Here is a 25726-nt window from a genome sequence, read left to right on the forward strand (position 1 = left end):
CAAGACTCATGTCCCTACCATGTTGTTTGATTTTGCTACATCTGTGTTGGATGCTGTCATGTGTGGCATCGTACCGCTGATTTTCATAAGCAATAAAATGATCTGATTGTCCTATTGATATGTTAAACCAGGGATCGGAAACCTTTTTGAGCTAAGAACCAAGTCAGCAAAAAAAAAAAATGAAAAAAAGAGGCAACTTTTGGGAACCAGAGTTATTCAAAAATTAAAAATTCAACAAAGAACACAACAGAAGGTAATTGGAAACGTATCTTTTCGATTTTTTCTTAATTATATCAATGACTGAGAGAAAATATATTTTTGTTTTTTAATTTTATGTTGCTCAACATATACAATAAGAGCCAAAGGTTCTTGGCCTGTGTTTCAGATAAATCTGAGGTTCATGCTGTTGTATCAACATGAACTTCAGATTGTGGTTGAAGATTTTATGGCGCAAAGGCAATTAAAAACCGTAATGCGCTGAAGTTCATGCCAGACTGTTATATTCGTACACATTTCAGTAGACCAATGCCGCCTGCCAAAAACGCGCACTAACCCGGATTGATGAGAATAACCTTACTGCCACCGGAATGGGCAGCTCAGATCACCAATCTTGACCCGACTGCGTATCCGTCAGATGAATTTAATTGCATGAAGGACGCAGGAGGGCTACACCATATCAGAACGGCTTTTAATCACTTATATGAATGCATCTTGACATTCCAATACTTTTGATAGCGTAGTGTATGATTAGTCAAAACTGATAAGAGACCAACGTTCAGCTTTGCCTCTCAAACAATTGAACCATCATATGAACTAGCAACAGACATACAGAAAACCGTTCCATCTCCACTTTCTTAAGGCTCTTATGGAAAATGCTATTAACATTTGAAACTCGTGGCCTTCAAAACAGCGAATGAACTCAAGTCAAAGTTTAAGGATTTACTAATCTTTATAAATCCTATCCAAGAGTTTCGCCCATGGCAAATAAAAAAAAAAAACACGGTCTGTACAGGTTTACTCGGAGACCATATTATAGATCTTTTCAATAGGCATTTTGGCTGATGGATAAGGACACCTTTCTGAAAATCGGAAAGATCACCCGTCTTCACCGTGGATCGACTAAGAAACTCAGAAAAGCGTACAGTATTTATCTGACCACGGGATTTATGATCGTACCGTATGTCAGCTTACATTTGCAAACGTTTAATTATCTGGTAACGGCAACTGAAAAATGCAACTTCTAATTTTTTGGCCAGTGAGTGTTTAAAAATTTAAAAAAAAATTGATTTCATTGTTTAAAGGAATTGTTACCGCCCACCAACGACATAATATTTATCATAATTGAAATAATAAAATATTCTTTTTGAAAAAGCATTAGATGTTTTGAAATAAAAAAATAATAATAAAAAGAGGACGGTTAAATCCCGAATAAATGAATTAACCAGTTAATTTCTCCATGGTCAACAAGATGGCGCCACTTGATAAATTCGTTATTTTTGTCTTTATTTCATAAAATCTAAACTTTTTGGCTTCGTTCCAATCATGGCGTCTCTCCAAGTTACTTGTTTTCTTACCCCTCAATTTCTTAATATGAACTGACATGATAAACATCTTAATTTATGTCTTAAAAATTTTACCTGGCAAGTAAACAATTTTAGTTTCGGTACTTCATTTGCGAGTATTATGTCATATTGTAAATCATTTTATACTACAGTACCAAACTCTCATACACGGCTACATAAATTTTAAATAATTTATTTCCTTTATTTTCTATATATTCAATTTAGTTTTTACCTTTTCCCACTTTCTGCGCAATAATGAATTCTCTCGGCAGAGGAGAAAGTTATCCTGGGTGAAATTCTGCGATATGTCGATAGATGGCGGCACTGTACTAACCGCTCAACCAAGATGATGGCATTATTTTATTGTATTATGTTTTTATTCAAAAATAAGGTTATTTATTTTATTAACTCAGTACCTATTCACCAGTAATATAACGCATTAAACAGAATTTCTTCATTATAATAACAAAATTTGTTTAAAATAAACTAAATTAATCCCATAATACATGGATCATTTTCACTCCACATCCTTGCAACAGATGGCAGCACAATCCTAAAATTTAACTTATTACCAAATTATAATGCAAATACGCAAAATAATTAAGATAAAAGTATGCAAAAATAATTGCAAAATTTAATTTAAAAAATTTACATCCTGTTGAATTTAGAATCAACTTAAATCTGTCATATCTTTCATTTAAAATAAAACTTAGCTGAAGTACTTTAAGATATCAAAACGAATTATTGCCTACGTATTAACTTAGTTTTAAGCAGTCCTAAATTTTACAGCTTAAAACAACAGTCTGAAAGAGTTTAAATAACTAACCTCCATAATACAGTTCTTCTGGGTTCTTAAAAACGACTATCTGTGTCCTTTTCTGTTTATAACTTTTGGAGAAGCTGCACTTCTGTTTCCCACATTCGAGAATTTGCTCGGTTCAATATCTGAGAGCCATCGTGTATGATGCTACCGCCATATGTGAATTTCCACACTAGCACCAAGTCCGGATAGATGGAGAGCACTAAATCCACTTGGCCATTCATTTCCATATTCCAGAACCACTGGTCCAAACCTGCAACAACAAAAAGACTTTAGCTATTCTTATGTCCGCAGACTGCTGGAATAATGTGTATTGTCAGAAAGATAAGCACCCAGAACAGCTAAGGCGCTAAGAGGTCATTATAAGATGACTATAAATCGCTTGTATCCTAGGTAGTTTTGTATGACTGTAATGGGAAACACCAAAGTTCTCGACAGAAGGTGTTTGAAAATATCCTATTCTTACACCTCACTGATATAACACCAGAAGAATGATTCCTGCCGTTATAACAAAAAGACGAATGGTTTTCAGTACCTATTCTGTGTCCTCTTTATTGTTCCCTTTCCAAATACTGATGGTATGAATTAACTATTACTCAATCCGAATCTGACACAAATAAAAATGATTGACAGAATGAAACTGATGAAGTCCAAACTGCAGATGAGCATTAATGGGAAAAATATGAGTTGAGTAGAATGATTCGGACATCCTCAGTTTATGCAAGATTACGTACGCGAGTTCAGTAAGAAGAGATTTAATGTTCAGTTGTCCGCTTTAGTCTTGGAACATAGTGCATATTCCTCTGTTTGCTTTTATGCAACTTGGAGTTGTTTATTAATTTAAACAGCCAATGGAGCACAGAAAATCTTCTCCCCCTCCCCAGCTACAATTATCTGAATCAACTAGTCCAAGATTTAAGGCAGTTATTATGAATTTGTGCCAAGGCTACACAAAGCCACGAGACAGAATGTATCGTTATAAACTGCGCCTTTGATTTGCACGGTTACTGAAGTAACACATGAGAAGCATCGTCTCATCTGCGATGTGGTCCAAAATGGGTAATTTTCAATCATTTAAAGAGGATTCGTGCACAAGGAAACGCAAATTAGGCGACCTGTACCAGTGCACAGTCCTTGAGGAAAATATAAACCATTACAACATAACAATTCCTTGATTTCTGTCCATGAGATGTAGTCCAATCAAAGAAGCCAGAGTGGTTTAAAAAATATAATAAATGCGAATCAATTGTAAAACAGATGTTTTTCATAAACAGCACCTTTGAATTCTACTTCCAGATTCAATTAAGTGTTTAAGAAGCTGCCTGCAGTACTTTTTAAGTTTGTTCTATATATCCAGAGGTCAGAAATGTAAACTGAGGACTCTTTTCATGCTTTAATTAGTTTTTTTTTCCTCCCCTTCGTGTGGTTTGTAATCTTTCAAACACCTTCTAACTAAGCGATGACCGAAAAAAAAAAGCAAAAAGTAAAATAAAAACATAATCGTAATGGTCTACCGAATCATTATTCATTTCTTTTAATGTACGCGTTAGTTTTTGTTTTTCTTTTTTTCTTTTTTGTTTTTGAGGGCAAAAATTTTTAATTCGGTTTTTATTTAATTAGTCAATCCATTAACATCGCGTTCATTTGCTTATTCGAGACTCCAGGCTCACAGAAAACAATAAAAATTAATAAAGTAGAGTGATTAGAACATGAAAACATGCAATAGGAGTAAAAACTTAACACAGCGAAGTTGGAATGAACGCAAGAAAAAGATATGAATGTTTAATTATTGTAATGAATTGAGGAGGAGAAGTCTCTATGGGGAATAGGGGCAGACAACGAAACTGTTCCCTTAACAGACCCACCACTTCTTCTTTGGCTAATTCTCCGTTAATATCCATAACCATTAGCCATATTAGCATATTAATGAGTTTTTTTTCCCTATTTGCTATGGTGGTGTGTCGTTAATAAAAATATTCGGGGAAAGAAAACTTCAGGGATTCCTTGCAAAAGAAAAGTGGGTTAAAAACAGCCAGAAGTTTGCTTTCCCAAGTGATTATTAATCACTACTTTCATTTTCGTCTCTTCCCAAACGATTTTCTTGAAGAAAAACGTACACAGTCCCCTTTCTTCTACATGCATCTTTGTTCAAGTGTTTGCCGATACTTTCACCTTATCACGGTAAAATTCAAATCTGTTACAAAAAACCTTGTTGTTTTAATGTAATAACATCTATCCTTTCATCGTTTGATCTAACAACTACTAGAGCCATCTTTATTGGAAATTGGAGCACCGAATATCAAACAGCAACGATAATGGTTGTTGGATAACAAACAACGCTCGAAGGATCAGGTTTTACCAAGGAGGAAGAGGATGGAAAGTTACCATTCCACCCTCTTTAGAGTCTCAAGTATTAATGCAACTACCGCAGGTAGTTAGCGAGTTTAAAAGACACCATTGAATCACTTGAAGACATGATTCTGTATGACCAACAAGTTTATCAATACTTCTAGTATTGAAGTACAGAAAAAATGAAACTGTCCTATCTCAAATAGGACTACTGGAACAGAGGTTCGTGGAATTCTATTTAAAGACCAAATAAAATGAAATATTACCTTCAAGATCGCCATGCAAGGTTTCTAGGAGCGATGACGATCTGACGCGGGAGATTCGAGTCCTGATACTCGTCATCCAGAGAATGAAGGAGCGAAAGCTCGTGGAAGATTATATAGGTAAGGGCATCATTAAAAGATGATGAAAAGGCATCATGAAGTATTTTACGAAGCAAAGACACACTTAGCACCATAGACTTGGGCTTAAATTGCTAGTTTAATGTGCACTGGAACTCTGATCACACCAAAGAGTAAAAGTACAAAGAGATGCGAATAAATCTTAAAAAATTTATTTGCATTATTGATTATTTCTTCTTTGACCCTGCTTATCCCGTCAACACCTAAAAGCACTGAAAATATATCCAGGGTCATTTCCATTTCGACTTTTCAAGAAGTAAGAATATGCACTGGAACAAAGAACCATTTCTTGATGATTCTTTCAGGATCTGGTCGATATTAACTCTTACAGTGATTGGTTCGTTATAAAAGAGACACTTTTTTTATCATCGAAATGTCATTAAAGTCCAGATTATTCTTGCGAGGTTCGTGCGCAGGATTCTTAAGAAAAGTGGTCGGTAGAATTCTTCTGTAGTTGAAATAAGAAAGAGGAAGATATGGAAGCAATAGGTGCGGGTTGTCACTGATGTATGGTATTCCAAAAATTCCGACGTGATTTATCGTGGGAAAGGAGCAAAATACGGTTTATTATAACAGATGTCGTCGATTCGAGTGTGTGCGGTCCACACAGGCGCATCAACTTCCCGAGCTTGATCAATAGCCGTGAAACTGATAGCGTTCCTCCTCAAATACAAGATGACTCACAGAAATGACCGCCGCCACCTCTCTCTCTCTCGCTGGATCTCTTCTATTTTTCTCCTTCGTCCATTCTCCTGATTCCCTCCGTCTCCACACCCCTCCCCCCCAATTCCCGCCACCGGTCCATTTCAGAACCCGTAGCATCAAGTCGTTAACGGAAGACAGGTCATTTATTCCATCGCTCATCTGTCACATGGACGCGGGGGCTCGTTCACCTATAAAAAAAAAATGGAGCCTTTTCTACTCTGGTGTTGTCACACCAGCAAAACGATGTAGTCATTATATATTTATCTGCCAGGTGGCAGCACTTACTTTAATTCCATGTAGGTGTTCGTGTGAACCCAAATAACCAGGTAACCTTTTCCACTAGTTTTTTTTTCTTCATCTTTTAGTTTCTTCGAAATTCTTCACGATCATTTTCTTCCCTTTTCTTAAAGCGATCATTAGTGTCTTGTCTCTGGCCATTTCAAGTTTTTATGACTTCTAAGGCCACTTTGTAGGCAGCTATGGCCATTAGGCGCCAATAAATAGCGTCTGTTAATTTCGAGTATTCTGCAGAACCTACGCATGCGCCACAGAAACTGCAATTAGCGATTTGGTTCCAGAATACACGAGATAAAGTACACTACTGTAGTTATTGCGTTAATTCAACTCTTTCCGGTGGGATGCATAAATCCAGTGTTGCAATTAACAGTCAATTGTAGAGTAATGGTCCAAATCCCTGAAGAGTTAATGCCAATGTTCAATTTAGGATTGTATGAAACAAAAGCTTGTAATAGTCTGGTATTAAATATCGATTATCGAGCAATATTTATCGCAGTTGTTGGTGCCTATCTGTCAGTGGAAATTAATCTAATATAACTGACAAATATGATTTTTAATAGCTTTAAAAATATCTATATTAAACTCAAAGGACATTCAAAAATAAATGGATGTATAAGGGGGAGGGGGAAATGTTCTGCCTCGTGAAAATATCCGAGACTACCAGAACAACGCATTTCCACTGTCTGCGTCAGTGACATTTCGCTTGTGTGTTGAATGTCTTTGATCTATTACAGCAAAAAACTGACATAGATATCTCGTGACGTTTATGTGTGCTGTGGTCCTAAGTGTTGTAGTGTGTGGACCGCCACTCTGAAAGACATGTCATCAATCACAAGTCTGAATGAGCGTCCCATCCGCTGTCTATTTGCCTACCCCCCACCCCGTTCCCCCTTTTACATAGAATCCACAGCGCACTGGTAGCAGCCAGCAGAAGTACCACCGTTACGACTGTTGGAGCCCCTCCCAGGAGTGACGTTGATAGCTGATCATAATGACAGTCATCCCCCATGCGTCTTCACCATCTTTAGTGTTGACATCCGCGTGCATCCTCTACTCCGGCTAAATGAGATGGTAAAGCGTGGAAGGAAGTGTGGATTTATTCCTCCCAAGGTATTTCAACCTGTCTAGACCGTGTTTTGTAGACAACCCTTCGATAGAGTTTACAACCTCCGTAGGGTAATTAACGACGTGCGAAACACCAAGAAAACCGAGGGCAACTGGGATACGGAAAACTGCTTGCCACGTTCGCTTAGCACTGTGGGTAATTTTTATGCGAAGAATGACAGAAAGCGCACCGAGATGGCCTTCAACTGAAAGGTGAGCCAGAAATAGCAAGTGCCACTTTTCTCTTCGGAGAGGGATGTCCTTAGCGACCCTGTACAACTGTAGTTCGAGTAAAGATTTGTTGCGATCATCGACAGTAAAATTTCCGTTGGGCCCTCGTGGATTTTTATACAACCACACCTAAAACCGAACTTCCTCATCTGTTTTAGATAAACCTGAAAAAAGAAAACTTTTCAATGTGTACATTTAACGACGTTCAGGGATAAGTTTAGAAGTCTGAATTTATTAGTTTGGACATTAATTTTTAAGAGTGTTCATTTGTGGGTTGAAGATGCTGAGAGAATTCCAAGGATTCTTCTTCTTCCTCCATAGAGGATTTTTCATCCCACAAATGGATTAACCGGCCTTGGAACACGAGAGATTTACATATTCACCTTTCAACCCAAATCTAGTCGAAATGGTCTGTCAATGAGTTAATCGGCATTAAAATAAAATGAATTAAAGATACAATCTGAACTGTCTTTCCAATAACATGATGGCTTATATGTTAATCGTAACTCTCTTGACATATTTAATATAACTGAAATGTTTATTCATTTGGGCATTAATATTTAAGAGTTTTTCCATTTCTGGGATGTAAACCCATTGGAAAAAGTCCAAAGATTCTTCCTCCTCCTCCCCGGAAAGTTTTCCATCCAACAAAAGCACAAACCGGCCTTGGAATGCAAGTGGCTTACACATTCTCCTTTTCCAAACAACTCAACCCAAATGGTCTGTCAATAAGTTTTAATTTTTATGAGTTTGTTCATTTCTGGGATGAAGACCCGTCACATTGGGAAGAGTCCAACGATTCCTGCTCTTCCCCGGAATGTTTTTCATCCCACAAATGAACAAACTGGCCTTGGAATACAAGTGGCTTATATAGCATGGTAACGAGCCTAAATTTACAAATAATCCAACAATTGGAGAAAAGCTAAATAAGCTATTGGTTTTTGGATTCTTTCCATTACAGAAACCTTAATAATCTTCACTAATACCAATTCTCCCTCCACCCAAACATTCAGAAACGGACGCCATGCCGGCACTCCACTTCCCTGACGATGGCAGTAGGGCGAAAGAAGAGGGGGAAATGATGCGACAGAGACATTAGCCACTTCGTAATTAATTCACTTTTGTTCCCAACTCGGTTTTCTAATCAGAGCTTCGACTCGAGAGGGGGGAGGGGTAAAAGAACAAAAAAAAATGAACGGAGGACAACCACCGAGCCTCTAAACCGTGCAAACTGTGGCGTCCGACCGGATTAAGGTCTACGACTGACGTAGTGACAAATGAACTGGCGTTATTAGAAGGGGAAGACTTTAGAGCAGTAGTCACATGACCGCGTCTGGCTCGTCGCATTATCTAATGACTAAGCCGGATAATTATAGAGAAGTACAATTAATTGCTTTTGTCTCCTGCTACGACTTGCACCACTTTGGCCTAACGAAAGAGATTCAACCCTTGATACATTCAAATCATTAATGCTTCCTTTAATACGCATGATTTATACTTAAATCGTCACCAACGCAAATGAGCTCTTACAATGGACATCATTGAATCATTAAATAAGCATGATTCCAGCGCTAGAAATTATGGTTGAATAAGTGCACCTACAATTATCAAACCATTCCTCCACTTTTAAATCATTATCTTCACTGATAAACTGTAATTATCAGAGAAATAACGATTTATAACAATCTAGCATCTGATCTGGAGTTATGTCATACGGGAATATTTATTTTTTACAAGTCGTGTATTTTAAAATACTCGTAAAGTCCGAGCGTTTCTGTCAGATATTCACAGACGTTAAAATAGATGGCCACTTACCCCTCCTGATTTTTGATAACATTACTTCGTATTAAATCGAGTGTATTCCAGAAATGAAGAGGAAAAAAAATATTTTTAAAATTAATTGCAGTTCGGGTGAAGGCTCCTAGATGGCGCCACTCGATAGAAACTGCAGTCGTTGAAAGTTAAACCTAAATTGCAGAATATAAACTATAAATACGAATAAAAACAATTCAAACAGTACTAATCTGATATAATTTGAATTAAAAATTTATACTGGTGGTAGAATACGTCATTAAAACTAACAATAACAATCTCGCGGCTTGTATTTGCATTAATATCGTATATAAATGATTGTTTCGTTCTTTTAATTCTGAAGCTTTAAAAAATATTAATAAAAGGAATTTTTCGTGATGCGAAGCGCCATCTAGCGTGGAAAACTTTCCACTTTTGGATCAATTCGCATGTGTGTGACTGGTTTTGAGATAAATGAGGAACCTACCGTTGAATCTAAATTCTTGCCTTCTGCCCTTCCCGCGTGCAATCTTTTTTAGCCAATCAATCATTTCTTGTATTTTATGGGCTCAAGACAGTTATTTGCTCGAAAGGCCGGTCATAAATTTGATTATTGTCTGTGTACTGAACGTGATGAATTTTAGAAATGGTAGCTGATACGCGCTACAGATATCGTCATTTTTCGTATATAAATAACAAAACCCCGTCCATACGTCTCGTGAATTGCTGGGTCGTCTTGCATCCCGACTTTCTAAGTCGAACTGAACGCTGTCGCGTCGGATCTATAGCCTACATTACGAATCCTGCAGAGAATTATGAAACTGTAAAGTATTTGACACTTTCTGTCAAGATTAATTATGAACCATGGTCTTCCCAAAAAGAGAAAATACGATGCCATACTCCAAAGACCCTTGCAGTTGATCCTGAAGAAAATAAAACTTAAAATAAATTCAACTGGGGGGGGGACGCCGAATTCTTCGCACTCAAATCTATTTCGTCCGATCTGAACTGAAATAGAAAAAAAAAAAATCAAAACTACCGTTATATGCTAAAGATTCGCCTTGCTGTATATGCATCCTTGGAAGTAGGAGCGAGGATCCAATGCGTTCTCTGCCCCCCCCCCGACACACACTACATGCATTTTTACTGGTTCTTAGAACGAACTTCGGCACAAACCTTTCAACGTTTACCCAGGAGCGGATGGAGACACGGTTGCCATAGGAACGGTGCTGGTTGAGATGGGGAATGCAATGATCCGTTATCTGTTGCAGCTGTTGGTGACAGCATCGCTGATGTACTGTCGACGTCTCTTAAAGAGACATACTTAGAGAAATAAAGAGCTCAGATGATGGGATAGTCACTTGGCTTTTCCTTGGCCAGCCTGAGAACTTGTTAGTTGGTGATTGGTAAAGGCTTAAATACTTAGAAACCATTGTCGGAGAGTCATGCAATGAACCTGCTGAGCTCTTTTCTCTACTCCGTTCGCTTTCGACGTTTTCAAAGCATCCCCCCCCCCCTCCTCCTTTCACCACTTGTAATCAGAGCTTAACCTTATAACCTTAACTGTAATCCACTCGCGTAACCTTTAAGACCGGCTCGATCCTACTGCTCACCCATCTCAATTCAGTGACAGCTTAATTGTTGCTAGACCTTCGATATACTGACAGCATTGTTAGTTTAACAATGGCGAACGCAAACGTGCCTCATTATTGAATCGAAAGAGATATTCATAGAATGGTACAACAATATTACGCAAAGGAACAAAATAAATAGCGTCTGTTGAACATTTAAAAATAGCTTGGTCTGAAAAGTGTTTTTATATAAGGTGAATCTAAAAATGGATAAAAAATAAATAAACAAACAAACAAACGCAGCGAGATATCTTAAATCCGCGTTTATTTTGAAAACATCCGTGGGCGAGGAATTGAACTATGAATAAAAGAGGATAATACCCAATTCTCTGGCTTTGGTGAACTTTGAAATTTATCTATACCACTGTCAACATCAGGGTGCCATTCTGGATGAGCTGTCAGCAAAGAGTGACGGACAGCAGCGACATTACACCAAGGTTCCATGTTTATCAGTCAATGCTGATCAATACCCATTTTCTCCCTTTCCATTACTTTTGAGAGCTCGTGTAAATGTAGGGAAGATAATATCTGTTTGTGATGCAATAGGTCGGCGTACCAGGGATAAAATCTCGCTGAGACAACAAAATCGGAACTCTTGCTCAACTACTAACAAAAATATTTTCTAATGTTTTTCTCCTACCAGATGGCACTACTGTTCCTCATACGAACGCTTCCTTTTTCATGTTCAAGGTGATTCTATAATTCCAGTCCACCTACCTGATCCCATTTTATACCCTCCATCGCCTACTCTGAGGTCACCGAGTAATTAATTAACTACTTCGTTCTTGTGCTAACTGCGAAGAGGAATATTTAAACGCAAACTTCCTCACTGTGAAACAATTATGTGCTTAATGCAAAGGGGAAAGAACTATAAAAAAATCGGATGGATTGGTGGGCAGAAATCATCAAAAAAATAGCTGTGTACACGTAACTGAATTACATATAAGCCTTATAATATACACAATGAATGCTTATCCTTATTTAGAGATTATTTAACTCAATTCTGGCAAACCATCTCTTCTCCTGTATGTACTGCTCATCTCAGAGGTAGAGAAAGCAAGGGAGACTAGTGAAACCACCCTGAAAATCCAGAAGGAATCCCAGCATGTCGAAGTACCCACAGATATCCGATTTGTACTTGGCCTTCTTTAAAAGATGCAACTTCTAGGAAAGATGACACTCTTCTGGATTTTGGACAACAGCACAAGGATTCTGTGACGCTATAAAAATTTGCATAAGTAACGTCTAAATTTCTATAATTGGGAGTCTGGGACCCAGTAAATTTCAATTTTTGAAACGAGCTTTGCGCTGGATTTGGTCAGACCAAATTACGCCACTAAATTATCCAATTCTTGCTCATTGGGAAAATGTGGCGCTTTACTTGAACGGGCTTCTGAGGTTAATCCCAATTGTCCTGTTCGCCGGATTCGTCACCCATTTCTGAAGACTTCTCTCGAAGGCGGATTTGGAATTGGTAGGTCTTCACTGTGGGGTAGTGGAGCAATAGAGGATGGTATGTTGGGATATACTACACATTTTCAATCCGCAGATTTATTAAACTTTTATTATCCACCATAAAATAAGTAGCAGTCGTAACGATGGTTTGTGGACCCTCTTCATAATCGAGCTGCAACAAAAGGTATTCACGGACGACTACCACGAAACCATCCTCCGATGCTGACCTGGAAGAAATGACATTATAAGTGTGATGCCCACAACTTGACCTGATCACCCACAGACATCCCGAAATAGGTTTCATATGCAAAAAACTTAGTATTACCAACGATGTTATGCTTCACCTTTTTCATGGTTGTTGCATACGGACTGGATTTCACTTAAAAAAAATTAAAACAAATTGGTAGAGGGGTAGCACACGTACGTTGTTTGACACGCCTGTCTTAATAGATTAAATTGCGTGCATGATTATTAAAATGAGTTTATACTGCGTATCAACGTTTCTCCACATTGCGTTGCGTCCATTCATTGCTTCTCCCATAATGCATCTCGCTTTCGTGTTTGTCTTCAAGCGGCTGTGATTGCTCTACTTGGGCAAAGTCAGGAAAGCCTAACCGTTAAAACTTTGTTCATATTTTGCACGCATTTCCTTTGAAGTGCCATTTTGCTGGAGAAAGGAAACCGTATGCGCTTCAGGGTGTTGATTCGAGCGATTCCACACTGCAAACGCACCTTTAAATAACGAAATTCGACCATTTATGGCAAAATCCATAAAAGTTACAGGCCTAAATAACTGTATTTATAAATTGTATATATTCTAGTCAGAATATCTTTGCTGGATGAAAATCTCCGAGTATTCTGGAGTGGAGAAAAGTACAACCCAAAGTCTATAAAAATTCCTCTTTTCATGATGGCAATTATTTCCCAACGACACTCTCCACTTCGCTATCAGCGAGGACACATCATCGGTTTGTATATCAACAACAAATTGCTATTTTTTTTTCTCCTGAAGTAGTATGTATTTCTGAAATTCTCTTTTTGTTTATTTACAGACCCAGTTAAAGCCTTCTGATGTGACCACTGTGTGGCTGGCCATTACTGAAGAAAGTGTCACCCTCCTAGATTACGTCACAATGGTAACGTATTGCTATTCAAGCCATGAACTTTGTATAAGTTGGCAGGAAATAATTTGGGTCTCTGTCGAGAGGCAGTCATGAATGAGTAGCAATAGTAACCCCTCCCCTCTTAAGAAACCAATTAGAATATGAATGTCTAAAACATAAAAAGAAGCATCTAAAATATGGACCGCATTCTCCGGTTCTGTACGTCATCTGTCTGGCTGCCTCTTCATGAGTCATCACGAACATTTCTTTAACCAGACCCTTCGGTGTGTTCTTTAATCTCCAAAGAGGTTCGGCAACTGGTTCTAGGGCAAGGAGCGACCTAATTAAGAACATTTACGGCGGTACATGACCTCCGCGTAATACGTAGCAATATATTGAATTTCTAAACACGCCTTACTTATAAAAAAACTACTGATGTACCTTTTGAGTTACGTGTTCATAAAGATAGAAGCCACTAAAAGTAGATATGCAATTAAACACGTGTACTGCTTGGGTTCATTCTCGAAATATTCTTAGCTTGAGGCTGTCTACACAATTCCGATATTCTTGGTCAGGCGTTTACTTTTCCTCTTTAAGATAAGCCAGGCCAACCCATACCTCGAGGCTGCCATCTTGCCTACGAGGCATTTGTATTATCTCTGAACATCTCTTCCGAGGTTCGCAAAACATTTTTAAACTACTATACAGAAAGAAATATATCAAAAAATTACATATTCGTAAGAGAAATGCAATCTTTGAATGGGTCGCTTCGCTGAGATCTATTTTTCTGCTTTCCTTATCCTCAAAAGGAGAGCGGAGGATACATTATTTGAACCGTGTTTGTATGTCGAATGCACTGATAAATAACCTAACGACATTGAAGAAAATATTTAAACTTCACTTTATAAAATATTTGGCGATATTAATTTCAAATCCTTTAAATTGATTATGTTATTACACCATAGTTTAGATCAACACAATCACATAATCTCTCTTTGAACTTCTGCAAAGGATCCTGCACCAATATTTTAAAATTCTTCCAGATTCACTACGCCCTAAAAAATCAAAAGTTACTAGCCTACTGAATTCCACCAACATGATTCTACAAACCATCGATTGGCGATATCCATTTGGATGATGTATCTCGTCTATAGTTGCCTCAGTTGCACAACCACCCCAGGTCCCTAAAGTCTTATGCATGATAAAGTCTGAAGAATATTCTTTTGTGTTCCTAACTAACCTTGTTACTCTCCTCTGCACCTTTTCCAAGAGATCTGTGTCCTTAAAATGAGGTTTGGGTACCTCATTTTAGAAAATGACATAGATCCCTTCTTGCAAAGTTCCTGTATATCATTAACAGAACCTATGGGTTGTTCTAGCAGCTTGCTTGCATGTACTGCTCAGAGAATTTCCTCCCCAATCTGAGGCTAGCCAATTGCTAATCATATTAAGTCAATAGGATTAGCAACAGGACAGATAAATTCTCTTTTTAGCAGTGGTACTGACACTTAATGATCCTTTCAACTTGAAAAATTCTTTATGGATATCCCAATGCTAAAGCTTAAATTTTTCTTTTGGTGTTTTTAATTATTTGAAAGCAATTTTCGGCGTTACTTCCAGACCAGTGCATTCCAGTGCATCCCAAGGGCTTCACGGATCCCAGTTTCAGAAATGCTATTTTTGATCTCTTTAATCAAAGATTTAATCATCTCTTTGATCTACTCCAATAGGACCCAAATGAACAGAGTTCGTATCGATACTATTTGAATTCTAATGCTGTCATGAGTTTGTAGTTAGCTGTATAGTAGGACTGCCAATCGTGCATAAATCTACGAACCTCTCTAAAACCCATTGGTACACTAAATAAATAAATTTCTTTATTTATAAGCCTTTTCCAGCCCCATCTTAGCTCCGCCCGAATGCCCAAACAGGGCAGCTGGCACTCAACGCATAAATAATATAGCGATACTGCGCAAAAGCACGTGTTTGGACACTTTTGATGAAGTTCTTGTGTCATGGATTGGCTTGAATGAATATCAGCCAGGAATGAAATTTTTACGCTTCATGTTTGATTTCTAGTTCTCAAAGAGAAAGAATATTGAAATAATGTTCTCCAACATAGTTCATCGGCGCATGTCAATACACAAAACCAGTCATTTAAACTGACTGCTGCTGCTGCTCAAACACTACAGATTGATCCATTTAACTCCGTGGCACAAAAAAAAAAACCCGATTCTGTTGAATGTCGTGCATAAAATCAACTATTTTTCGCTTCCCTGAAGTTTTGTTTATTTTTAGAGAACTAAATCATTTTTTACAATGGCATGTTCTTTCTGACTAGAATCAAAAACGAATCCCTAGAATTACTCATCCTTTTACTTGTCAGCGTCTTTTAACGAGCTTTCTTTGAGTATCCTTAATTGAATAAGTGACTGGCAAACTCACTTCCTCTCTGAAATATTTTAGATTGACCACAGTTACTTGTGCAGGTACGCGTTCTCCTTATACCTATGGACCAGGTCACAAAGGCAACATATTTGCTTCAAGGGACAACAAGCAAGCAATAAGTCCCTGGCTGCTGAAACGTCAATCATGAAAACATTCGATTAGGTCAGATATTCCCTTAAGGGAGGGCAAAAGCAACAGGCAGGAAAGTGAACAGAAAAAGATTAAGAGCAGTTGAGCAGAGATTGCAGATCAATTGAGAAGATTGGAGAGCGAACTTTCATTATCTAAGAAAGCAATACAGTCAAGCCCGCACCTTGTTTTCATTCCCCCTGGAAACAAGATAATGGAAATCAGGGCAAAAAAAGAACTTTCAGTTTTTTAAGCGATAACATTAGCCAGTAGAATATGGCACGTACTGGACATATTTAGATAAGCCTGGTTTATACTACCGCAGAAGAAAATCGTAATGACGTCATGTGGTTATCTTCATGACGATTGGATGATGACTATAAGATCATTGATTATATCATGGCTTGTTGTCGGAGGCAGTATAAACCAGACATGTCTGAACGTGTTCTGAATCTGTGCTCAAATTGTGTGTTGTGGTCGATTTTCGAAAAACTCCAGTTTACGGGAGAAAAAAAACCATGCTACCGCGCCCGAGACAGACTAACTCAAGTCACATTCCACATGGAGATTGTCTAACTCCTGTATCATCACCTAATTGGAAAGAACTTCCAATTCCCAATTAAGAAGACAAGAACACAATGGAAGATCCAAGTCATCAGAGTCGGAGAGAACCAGCGAAAATATCATAGCGTCAGCAAGGAGAAACCAGAAGCTTCAAGGACCCAACGATTAGTTTGGTATTATTGTTAAAGGGCACAGAGGTCTTTTGCAGAGAAAGACAACTTTTCACATAACTTTTAGTATCATCCCTAGAAGTCACACTTAATTGAACTAAGTGTGACTAATGGCTTACTACGTGAAAAATCTTCCAAAGAGAGTTTGGATTTGCTTGCTGATATACAAAAATATCCGTTTTTATGGTGTACATAATTCCCTTTACGTGTGCCTATATGTGAACGGAATGGAGAAAGAATATGAAAAGAAACAGAAGAATCGAGGATGTTCATTGATTCATCTGAAGCAAAGTCAAAGGAAGTTTTATTATATAATGAAAACAAAACCTTCATCACCCCTTGCCCACTTTGTTGCAGCGAAATCTGCAAAGTATATCCCAGATATTAATGCAAATCATGTAGAGATTTTAAGATCACTGCTTTTACTTGGACTGTAAAGTGGGATTTACCATGCGTTGCTGTTTCCTCTACTTGTGGATTTGTCACTCAACAGAAGAGCAATGCGTTTTCAAGGGCTGGCCCGGACGAGAAGAGTTCCTTCTTGGGAAAATAATGTCAAACATCGTGTCACTGGTGGATCCCCAGTTTGTGCTTCTTCCTCCGTAACAGTTGAGCTTAATGAAAAATTTGGGGAAGGCTTTGGACAAAGAATGTAATGCAATGGAACAAGGCTATGAAAGAAGGGTGGGAGTGAACCATGGTTAATTATTGCTGGTTTTAACAAAGAGAAATTCAATAATCAATGTTTGCACATGTTCAACTTCTTGGTTATTTTTATAGCGTAGCATCTTTGGTCCAAAATAGCTTTGGTAAGTAAATAAAGAAATCTTTATTATACAAAAAGGGTAAGTAGAACAACCCTTCACAGCGAGACGCTCAAGGGTTATTTTAATTAAGCAAAAAATGTGGGACAGAAACTACAAAAGTCATTCAAACAATCTCGTAATGTCTTCAGCACTGGACAATTCTCTCCCAGCGCACATATTGTTATAAGAGTCCTTCGTATTTCTGTCACTTCGAAGGCTTTCTTGACACTTCAGGACCGTCTCTGTAGCAGAACCTTCAGCAGTCGGGACTGCGCACAATTTAGCCAAGTAGTCTTCGGTACAAAAGACAGACGCTGTTCGTGTTCTAGTCCTCCCAGTCGGCGATCGAAAAACACATCTGTCGGAATTTTTCCAGCTTCTCTTTCTTCCTGTTGCCTATAATTGTTTATTGATTTTTATCGCCTTTTACACTGGGATTGTGGTGTCACTCTTCGGGCTTTCTGTTTTCTCTGAGGTCGTAGGTAACCGGCTACTGTGTCCGATACATAAGCGCTCTGTTGGCATCTTGCCAATGTCCAGTTTAATTAATTGCGCATTGCTTCGGTTGTTAATTATCTGTTCTACCCTAGTTTAGAGAACTCACAGTCGAGAAGTTTATAAACAAGGCAATTCCAAAAGTATTTGCGGTACCTTTTAAAGGCTAGTAACTATATTTTCTGAGTCCGAAAGAAGGGGTTCCCGGGAGAAATCTATCTTTTGGAGTCAGAAAATATTACACCACTCTTCTTGGGTAATTTGAGGACCATGAAAGGACTGAGACTTTATTAAAAAAAAAAAAGATTTCAGAGTGCGTCTGATGCAAAGTGACTTTGAAGTGTTGCCTATAGAAACATGTTCCATCGTGCATCCACAATACTCGTTTTACTGGATGTTTTAGGAGGACCCAAACCACAAAATGTTGTAGTGAAAAACTGCCCAGTCGAGAAAATAAAGAACGCTTGCATATCAAAACAAAAAACAATGGAACTCGTTTTGTTTTTTTACTCCAAATGAGAGATCGTTGACTGAATGAACTGAGTGCTCCACCATGACAATATGTTAGCGCAAATTGTCCTTTCGTATAAGATTTTTGGCAAAAAATGTTCGCCCACTTTATTCTCCAGATTTTAGCGAATTCTGTTTGCTCAGTTCGAAACCTAAATGCAGGGCCAATGTTTTTGTTGTAATAGCGTTTTACGAGCATCGGCAACTAAGGCCATATTGTTCCGTGTATATTGTCTGTAAATGGGTGTGTTCTGTGGTCAATGTTCTGTTTGCTGGACGAAAAACCCGAGTTTCCAGGAGAAAAATCCATGCTGTCCTCGCCTGACACCGATTAACTCAGCTATTTGTGAAAAAATCCAATGAAAACTCCTCACGCCATCACCGGTACTCGAACTCGGGTCTTTTCCACTATTCTCTCAGTCTCTCTGTGGGAGGACGGCGATTCTACCAACTGTGCTACCCCACGAGAGTAGGATCAGTGCTTCAGCAGGATGCACCTAGGCCCAGGATTATAAATAGACCAAGTTCCAACAAAGTGCGACTCCCCTAAACCTTCAAAACCTCTTTGGTGTCCTCTTCCCACCATCATTCCTCCAACCCATGATCCCTTAATTCTAGCACCGGCCCTGTCTAAATGAAAAGGAAAGAAACAACCTTAACTAGATGAGCAGACAACGCCAATCAGCATGAAACAACACACGAGGTTAAACTGATTGAGTAAAAGATTCCAAAATAACCATGAGACCGCAATGCATATATCAATACATCAAAGATTTACAAATCCAAGCCTTCTCTTATTTTTATAACCAATATCTTTAAATTAACCTTGCTTGACATTCTATTTACATACTTCAAAGTTGCGTGGCATTTTGCTACTTTCTAAACTCTTATAATAAAATTTAAAAAAAACAACCGGATCTAACTCCAGTGAAGTACAGAGCAACAACAAACCAGAGGACACGTTGAAAACATCTCTGCACGCTTAATTCGCCAGCACTTGCTACAGTGAGCTGGTGTACTAAATATATGTTGCAATACGTGATGTGAATATTGGGCTGGAGGATTTTCTGATGGACTACGGTAATTATTCTCTCCAGCGGCTAGGCGTAACTTCTGTTCGCAGGGATGAAGGGGTATCTACCATTAATAATACATAACTTAACCGTCCCTAATTACAGATTCGCCATACCTCATCGTTGCATTTTACAATAACGTCACTATTCTCTCTCTCCTTTTGACTGGAGCCTACGTTGTGTGTTTCCTATAAAACGATTTCGACACGAAAAGGTTAAAGCTACAACCCCAACTCCATATTTCGTGGATTGAAGTGTACCTTGATAGGAAAACAGCACGAGATCCTAATGAAGCCTATCGATTTTTATCTGCGAGACAATCTGGTGCATTTAGTTGTGAAATAGGACTCGTCAAATGGTAGCAGACTGTACGACCTTTATCTAGCTTCTTTCGCCATTTTAAATTCAATTTTCGAGGATGTATTTCTTGCAGATTCATTTATATGTATAATCCTAGGTCGTAGGATTTCTTCCTGATACGCCGTGCAATTTTAATATTCGTACACAGTAGCAACAGACAACTGATACTTATGACCACGAATAAGGAGCCTCAGGACAAAGTCCGGTCCTACATTAATGTTGGGGAAGCGTATTGGAGAAGCCCGCCCTTGGTTCGGATTTTCCCGATGGCTGCATCTTCCACAACTCTCAAGATCGACTCTACTCAAGGACAAACAGCGCCAATCCCACCTTTCCTCTTCAATTCCTCTCTGATACTTATGGCTACGAATAGGGAGCCCAGGACCAAGTCTGGTCCTACAATTGATGTTGGGGATGCGGATTGGAGAAGCCCGTCCTTGGTTGGGATTTTCCCGATGGCTGCGTTTCCCCCACCTCTAAAGATCAATCCTACTGAAGGACAAACAGCAATAGTCCCAACTTTCCCCTCCAGTTCCTCTCTAATTAAAGCTCCCAAGAACCGAACCTCGTCCTGCACGATTTCGGGCACATACCCCACTTCCCTGTATACCCCGTGTACTGAAGGCAAATCGCTAACCTTCAGAAATGAAGACACTGTTGCCAGATAACGAGAAATCGAGTGGAAAGATATATGCGATGTCCAAAAACAATCTCCAAATGTCTTTCATGATTGAAATGAGAAACTCAAACTAAACTTTGACGCTATTCAAAGAAATATTCATCATAACTGCAAGATTATGATTAATTATTTCAACGAATTGGATTTATTTCTTCCGAGATTTCCACGATAAACAACAAAATAATCATTGTACCATAATCATGTTCTTCCTTTTGATAACAGATGGCGCCATTTGCGATAACCTTTCCCCCCCCCACCACCACCAGAACAAAATAAGGAAGTCAAGATGTACAAAGCGTCACTGTGTTTGAGAATACGTCGACCTGTTGGTTCATCAAATTAGTTTCTGATGCTGCTTCTGCAAATAGTGGAGTAGCTTACTCCGAAATGGTTAACCAAGTCTGCATTTGTAAGGATTCACTGTTTGTACGAAGCCCAAGTTCCTAAAGAACAACCACGGGAAATCTCTTTATATAAACAAGCGGGTGGGCGTTGTTAGACATTGAACGGATTCCCCGACGACTTTGAATGAAAGAAGGGGGGAAAGGGATGGTGTTTGCGGAATCTAAGTGCAGCGTATTCGCGTTTTACCAGTTGCTGATGAACTTCGTTGTTCACCAAAGAATTCTTTAACGAATTTATGAAATTTAAACCCAAAAAAAAGGACGTGCAGACGGCGCAAATGTAGACAAACATTGCTGTTGAATCAAAAGGAAAAAACTGGTGTCGATAGTCGGAAATGTAAACGGATTCCAGTGTGTGTTTGTGATCATTTCTTTTTCTTCGCTGTCAAATGTCTCTGCATCCGGGCTCTTGCGCTCTCTCTCTCTCTCTCTCTCTCTCTGTGTGCGTGTGTGACTTAATGCAGCGTAATTTTGCACCACTGGTTAGGTGATTAATGATTCCAGCTGTGACAGATCCTGCAGGTGCCTTTGATACCTCGGATGCGTGTATGTTAAATTGGAATGCCTGGTGTCGATGTCCCGATCCAGAGATGACAGTCCCTGTACCTTCGATTTTGCTACTGATCTTTGCTGCTAATTCATGATAGAAATAAAGTCTTATCAATGCCGAAGCTTTAGACATTTCTAGGTTGGGAAGTTTGGGGGAAGGGGGTGGAATGATAAATGATGATTGTGAAGTTATCGCTTTTCCTCAGTGTATCTGAAGCTAGATGTTAAGTAGGGGGGGTAACGTGAAGTGAGAGACAGATGAGAGGGAAAGAGAGAGAGAGAGAGAGAGAGAGAGAAGGGGTGGAATAAGAGCCTGTGGCAGACATATTCATTCTGTCTAAAGCAAGATGACATCTGCAGAAAAAAAAATAATTAAATTTCAGCAGTATTCTTAAAGTTCCCTTTAACAAACCTCTGTAGTTTCTTTGTAACCCGGTAGGTGGCGGTGTTTCGGGAATAAAAAAAATGCGCATTAAATTAACATAAACTTAAAAATGTGCTTCAATTAAAAGGAACCACGATTAATCACTCTTTTTTGTATATTTATTCTTCAACGTGGACGTTTGTCATATTTGGAATGAAATTTTTGAATTTATGTTAAAACTGGACTAAGTAAAACCGTTTACTGGTAAATTCCTAAGTTTAAATCTTGCTTAATCAATCTTTTTTTTCTTTGAAATGGGAAAATTGTTACCCGTCCTCGATTTAGTCTCAAAACGTAATTGGTGTACTTCTGAAACGAAAGTATAGAACAGCTGGTTACGAGGTTATATGTTTCGTCTGCTCACGGTACAATTATGTTTTGTTTTGTTTTTGTTGTTCAAAATAAAGATAACTATTTAAACAAGGAACTAATTGTTGATTAATATAGTTGTGAAGTAGACTCTTAATGGTTTTTTTTCCCTAGAAGCATCATGAGTCATCTGAGAAGGGATAAAAGCGAAGCCAAACAGCTGGGAAATATAAACTATGATTAAGTTCGGGTCAAATGTGGGGAGAGGGAGGGGGTTTACCAGGATGGGAAGTGTTATAAATAACACCTGACCACTTACGCGCAATATATATCAACGTGGCAAAACTAAAATAGCTACAACTATTCATATCAAGTGACCAATGATGGCCAGAATCCGGCGATTCGATACCAAGCTAAAGCGCGAGCAGACCGGAAGTTTGGAAGACTCTCGGGCTGTGTCAGTTTAATGCGCGTGCTAAAAGACGGATGGAAAGAGAAGGCATAATGCTAATAGAGGGGATGCCCTGTTGAATACTGGTGGAAATTGGTGAATCATGAAAGCTGCTTGGGGTCGATGAGTGATTCTGCAGTTTAAGCGACGGGAGGGGTTGACGCCATCTTAGATTCTCCATTCCGTAGATTGCTATCACGTCATCTACATAAAAACTCCCCGGGTCGTTTATAACAATTATCTGCCAGGAAGATGCTGCCTATAAAATGTAGAATCCGTTTTTCCTCTGTGGCAGCCGTTTAGGTAGGGTCTCCCCCACCCCCAACAGCGTGGCCCAATAATAATAAAAGTCCTGTAGGTAGATTATTGCAAATATTCACACTTTACAGAAGTATATAATTGTAAATGTTAATAAATAAACGTAGTTATAACTATATACAGCCGGCGGTGATGAACCCAAAGGGGGTGGCACATATTTACGCATATCTAAGGCGACTTTCGAATTCTACTCGGACGACTGCAATTCTCAAGATGAGCGATTTCTTCTTGGAGCGAGCGTAGTTAAAATTCTAATATTGATAATAAAAAAAGTTCGGATTCCAATTACCGAATGCCAACTTCTTCGGTGGAATTTCATGCATTTATAAGGTAATCCCCCACAGTATTATCATTCCAACTAGTTAAAAAACGAGAATATGGTTATTGACTTCTGAATTCTGGACGTACTTAAGCTTTTTATTGTAATTGCAAACAGGAGTGGATGTTGGGACCTCTAGTACCGAAGATGGGTTGGGATGAAAAACTTCTTTACATTTTGATTTGAATTTCCATATGTCGTTTAAGTATTAGAAAATAAACAGATCATTGACAATGGATTAACTCAACCCCTTGCCTGAAACGAAATTATATATATCGAAATATTATGTGGAACAATTTGCTCCAATTGTCTTTTGTCTCTTCTGTGATTTCTATTAATCATAAGTTTCAGGATTGCTCGTTCGTGGTTGCATCTCAAGTTTAGATGCTACTGCCAATAAAAATTTTGTATATTTGTATATTTGCTGCACTGAGAACTGACGATACAGCTGATGACTAGCTGGAGGAATTGAAGATCGGTTTTCAGCACATGAAGAAGTGCCACTAATACTGGTAAGAGAATTATAAATTTCGGTTGTAAAAATTAGTGATATTAGCTGTGACCCAGCTAGAGCTGATTGCATTACTGCTTTGCCTCTGTTTAATTCCAAGAAATTATATACACTGCTCGACAAAATTAAGAGAACAAAATGTTTTTCATGAATATTTTATTGCGAACAGTCTCGCCGAAGGGGAATATTTCATATAATAGGCATCCTAGCATTTAAATTTCGAGTATCCGATAGAAATCGATCTAACACCTTACAGAGCCGCACATTATGCAAATTATTCATGACTATAAAAACATGGGTTTACTACAGCATCCCTTCATTCCTGTTTTTCGGATTGCTCAGTGGGACAGATACATCTCCAATACTCAGGATGGCAAGTCATCGTTGTTTAGGTGATTCTTTGAAATGGGGACTGTTGGAAGACTTGAAGCCGGGCAGTCGCGGGCGGAGGGAACACGTTGGCTTAATGTATCACGCAGTGTCGTGTCGACACTATGGAAGCAGTTTCAGCAGACAGGACCCATCACAAAAGAGCTTGCCAAGGTCGCCCGAGGGCTAGGTAAACCAGAACAGACCGCTATCTGGCTCTAACAGCAAGACGGAACCCTTATGATGGCCTGTCATCAATTGTCTCTTGAGGTTGCTACGGCCACAGGTGAAAACTTTTCCAACCGGACTGTGTCAAGAAAGCCCAATTCAAATGGACTCTATGGAAGAGAGTCAGTGGTTTGTTTCCCATTAATCCCAAACCACCGCAGAGCTCGTCGAAACTGGTGCCACGCACTTGGAACCCTGACCAATGGGGTACAGTTATCTTCTCTGAGTCCCATCTTAGCCTACAAACAGATTCTAGACGTTATATCATCTGGAGACAACGAGGAATGCGGTACCATCCCTCTTTTAACAGGATGCAGGATGTAATCAAGAAGATTAAAGAAACTATCAACGAAGAATTGAAGGAAATCAGTATTAGCAGAGACCACTTAAAAAGAGCAATCAACAGTCTCCCAAATAAAGCAACAATCGGGCCAGACAAATTCCCACTTTTTATGATTAAAATCTGTAGCTGTTTCATCATCGATATATTATTACATCTATTTCAGAGAATAATGGTGCGAGAGGATTTCCCGAAGCTGTGGAAAAGCTATTACGTAAAACCTATTCCCAAAATTAAAAAACCCTAAATCTGTAAAAGACTTCAGACCAATTGCTGTTGGATGCACTTCACAAAAAAATCTTCGAAAACACAATCCTGGACATCATCATCCAACATTGCTTTAAACATAGACCAGAATAACTGCACTCAGTACTTTTTCAGAGATCGACCATCACCAACCTCATGGGAACACTACTGATCCAGCAAGCGCTAAATAACAAGTGGCAACTGGATGTTGTTTTTCTAGATGTAGCAGCCACATTCAACAACATATCCATCCCAGCTCTAATAGTTATTCTGAGTGACTATTTCCTTATTACAGGAAATGTCCTCCATTTTTTAGCGAACACTCTTCTGCGCAGAGGGAATATGGGCGCTACGCACCAAGTCGATAAAGGAGTCCCACAAGGCGGCGTATTGTCCGGTATACTCTTTGCCATAGCCCTCGAACCCTTCTTAGCTGAAAACAGGAAGCAATTCATCATATATATGCAGACGATATGAAATTTTTTTTTACCTCAGAAGACCAGAAATCTGCCAACTACTGCAACAAAGTGGCTAACACCAAAATAAAAGAACTACAAAAATACCTCGACTCTGTC

General features: G+C 38.8%; 1 protein-coding gene across 2 annotated transcripts in view; it reads left to right on the top strand.

The window, feature by feature from the left end:
* Positions 1-25726, top strand: part of LOC150088430 (pleckstrin homology domain-containing family H member 1-like) — a 227776-nt gene that overhangs the window by 182203 nt on the left and 19847 nt on the right. For both annotated transcript variants that reach the window (XM_090369506.1, XM_090369507.1), the window contains one exon: positions 13399-13482. In XM_090369506.1, coding sequence (XP_090225632.1) covers positions 13399-13482 — 84 coding nt within the window. The remainder of the gene's footprint in view (positions 1-13398; positions 13483-25726) is intronic.

The sequence above is a fragment of the Mastigoproctus giganteus genome, chromosome 3 (assembly GCF_048544385.1).
Source record: "Mastigoproctus giganteus isolate SK-2022 chromosome 3, ASM4854438v1, whole genome shotgun sequence".
Classification (NCBI taxonomy): Eukaryota; Metazoa; Arthropoda; class Arachnida; order Uropygi; family Thelyphonidae; genus Mastigoproctus; species Mastigoproctus giganteus.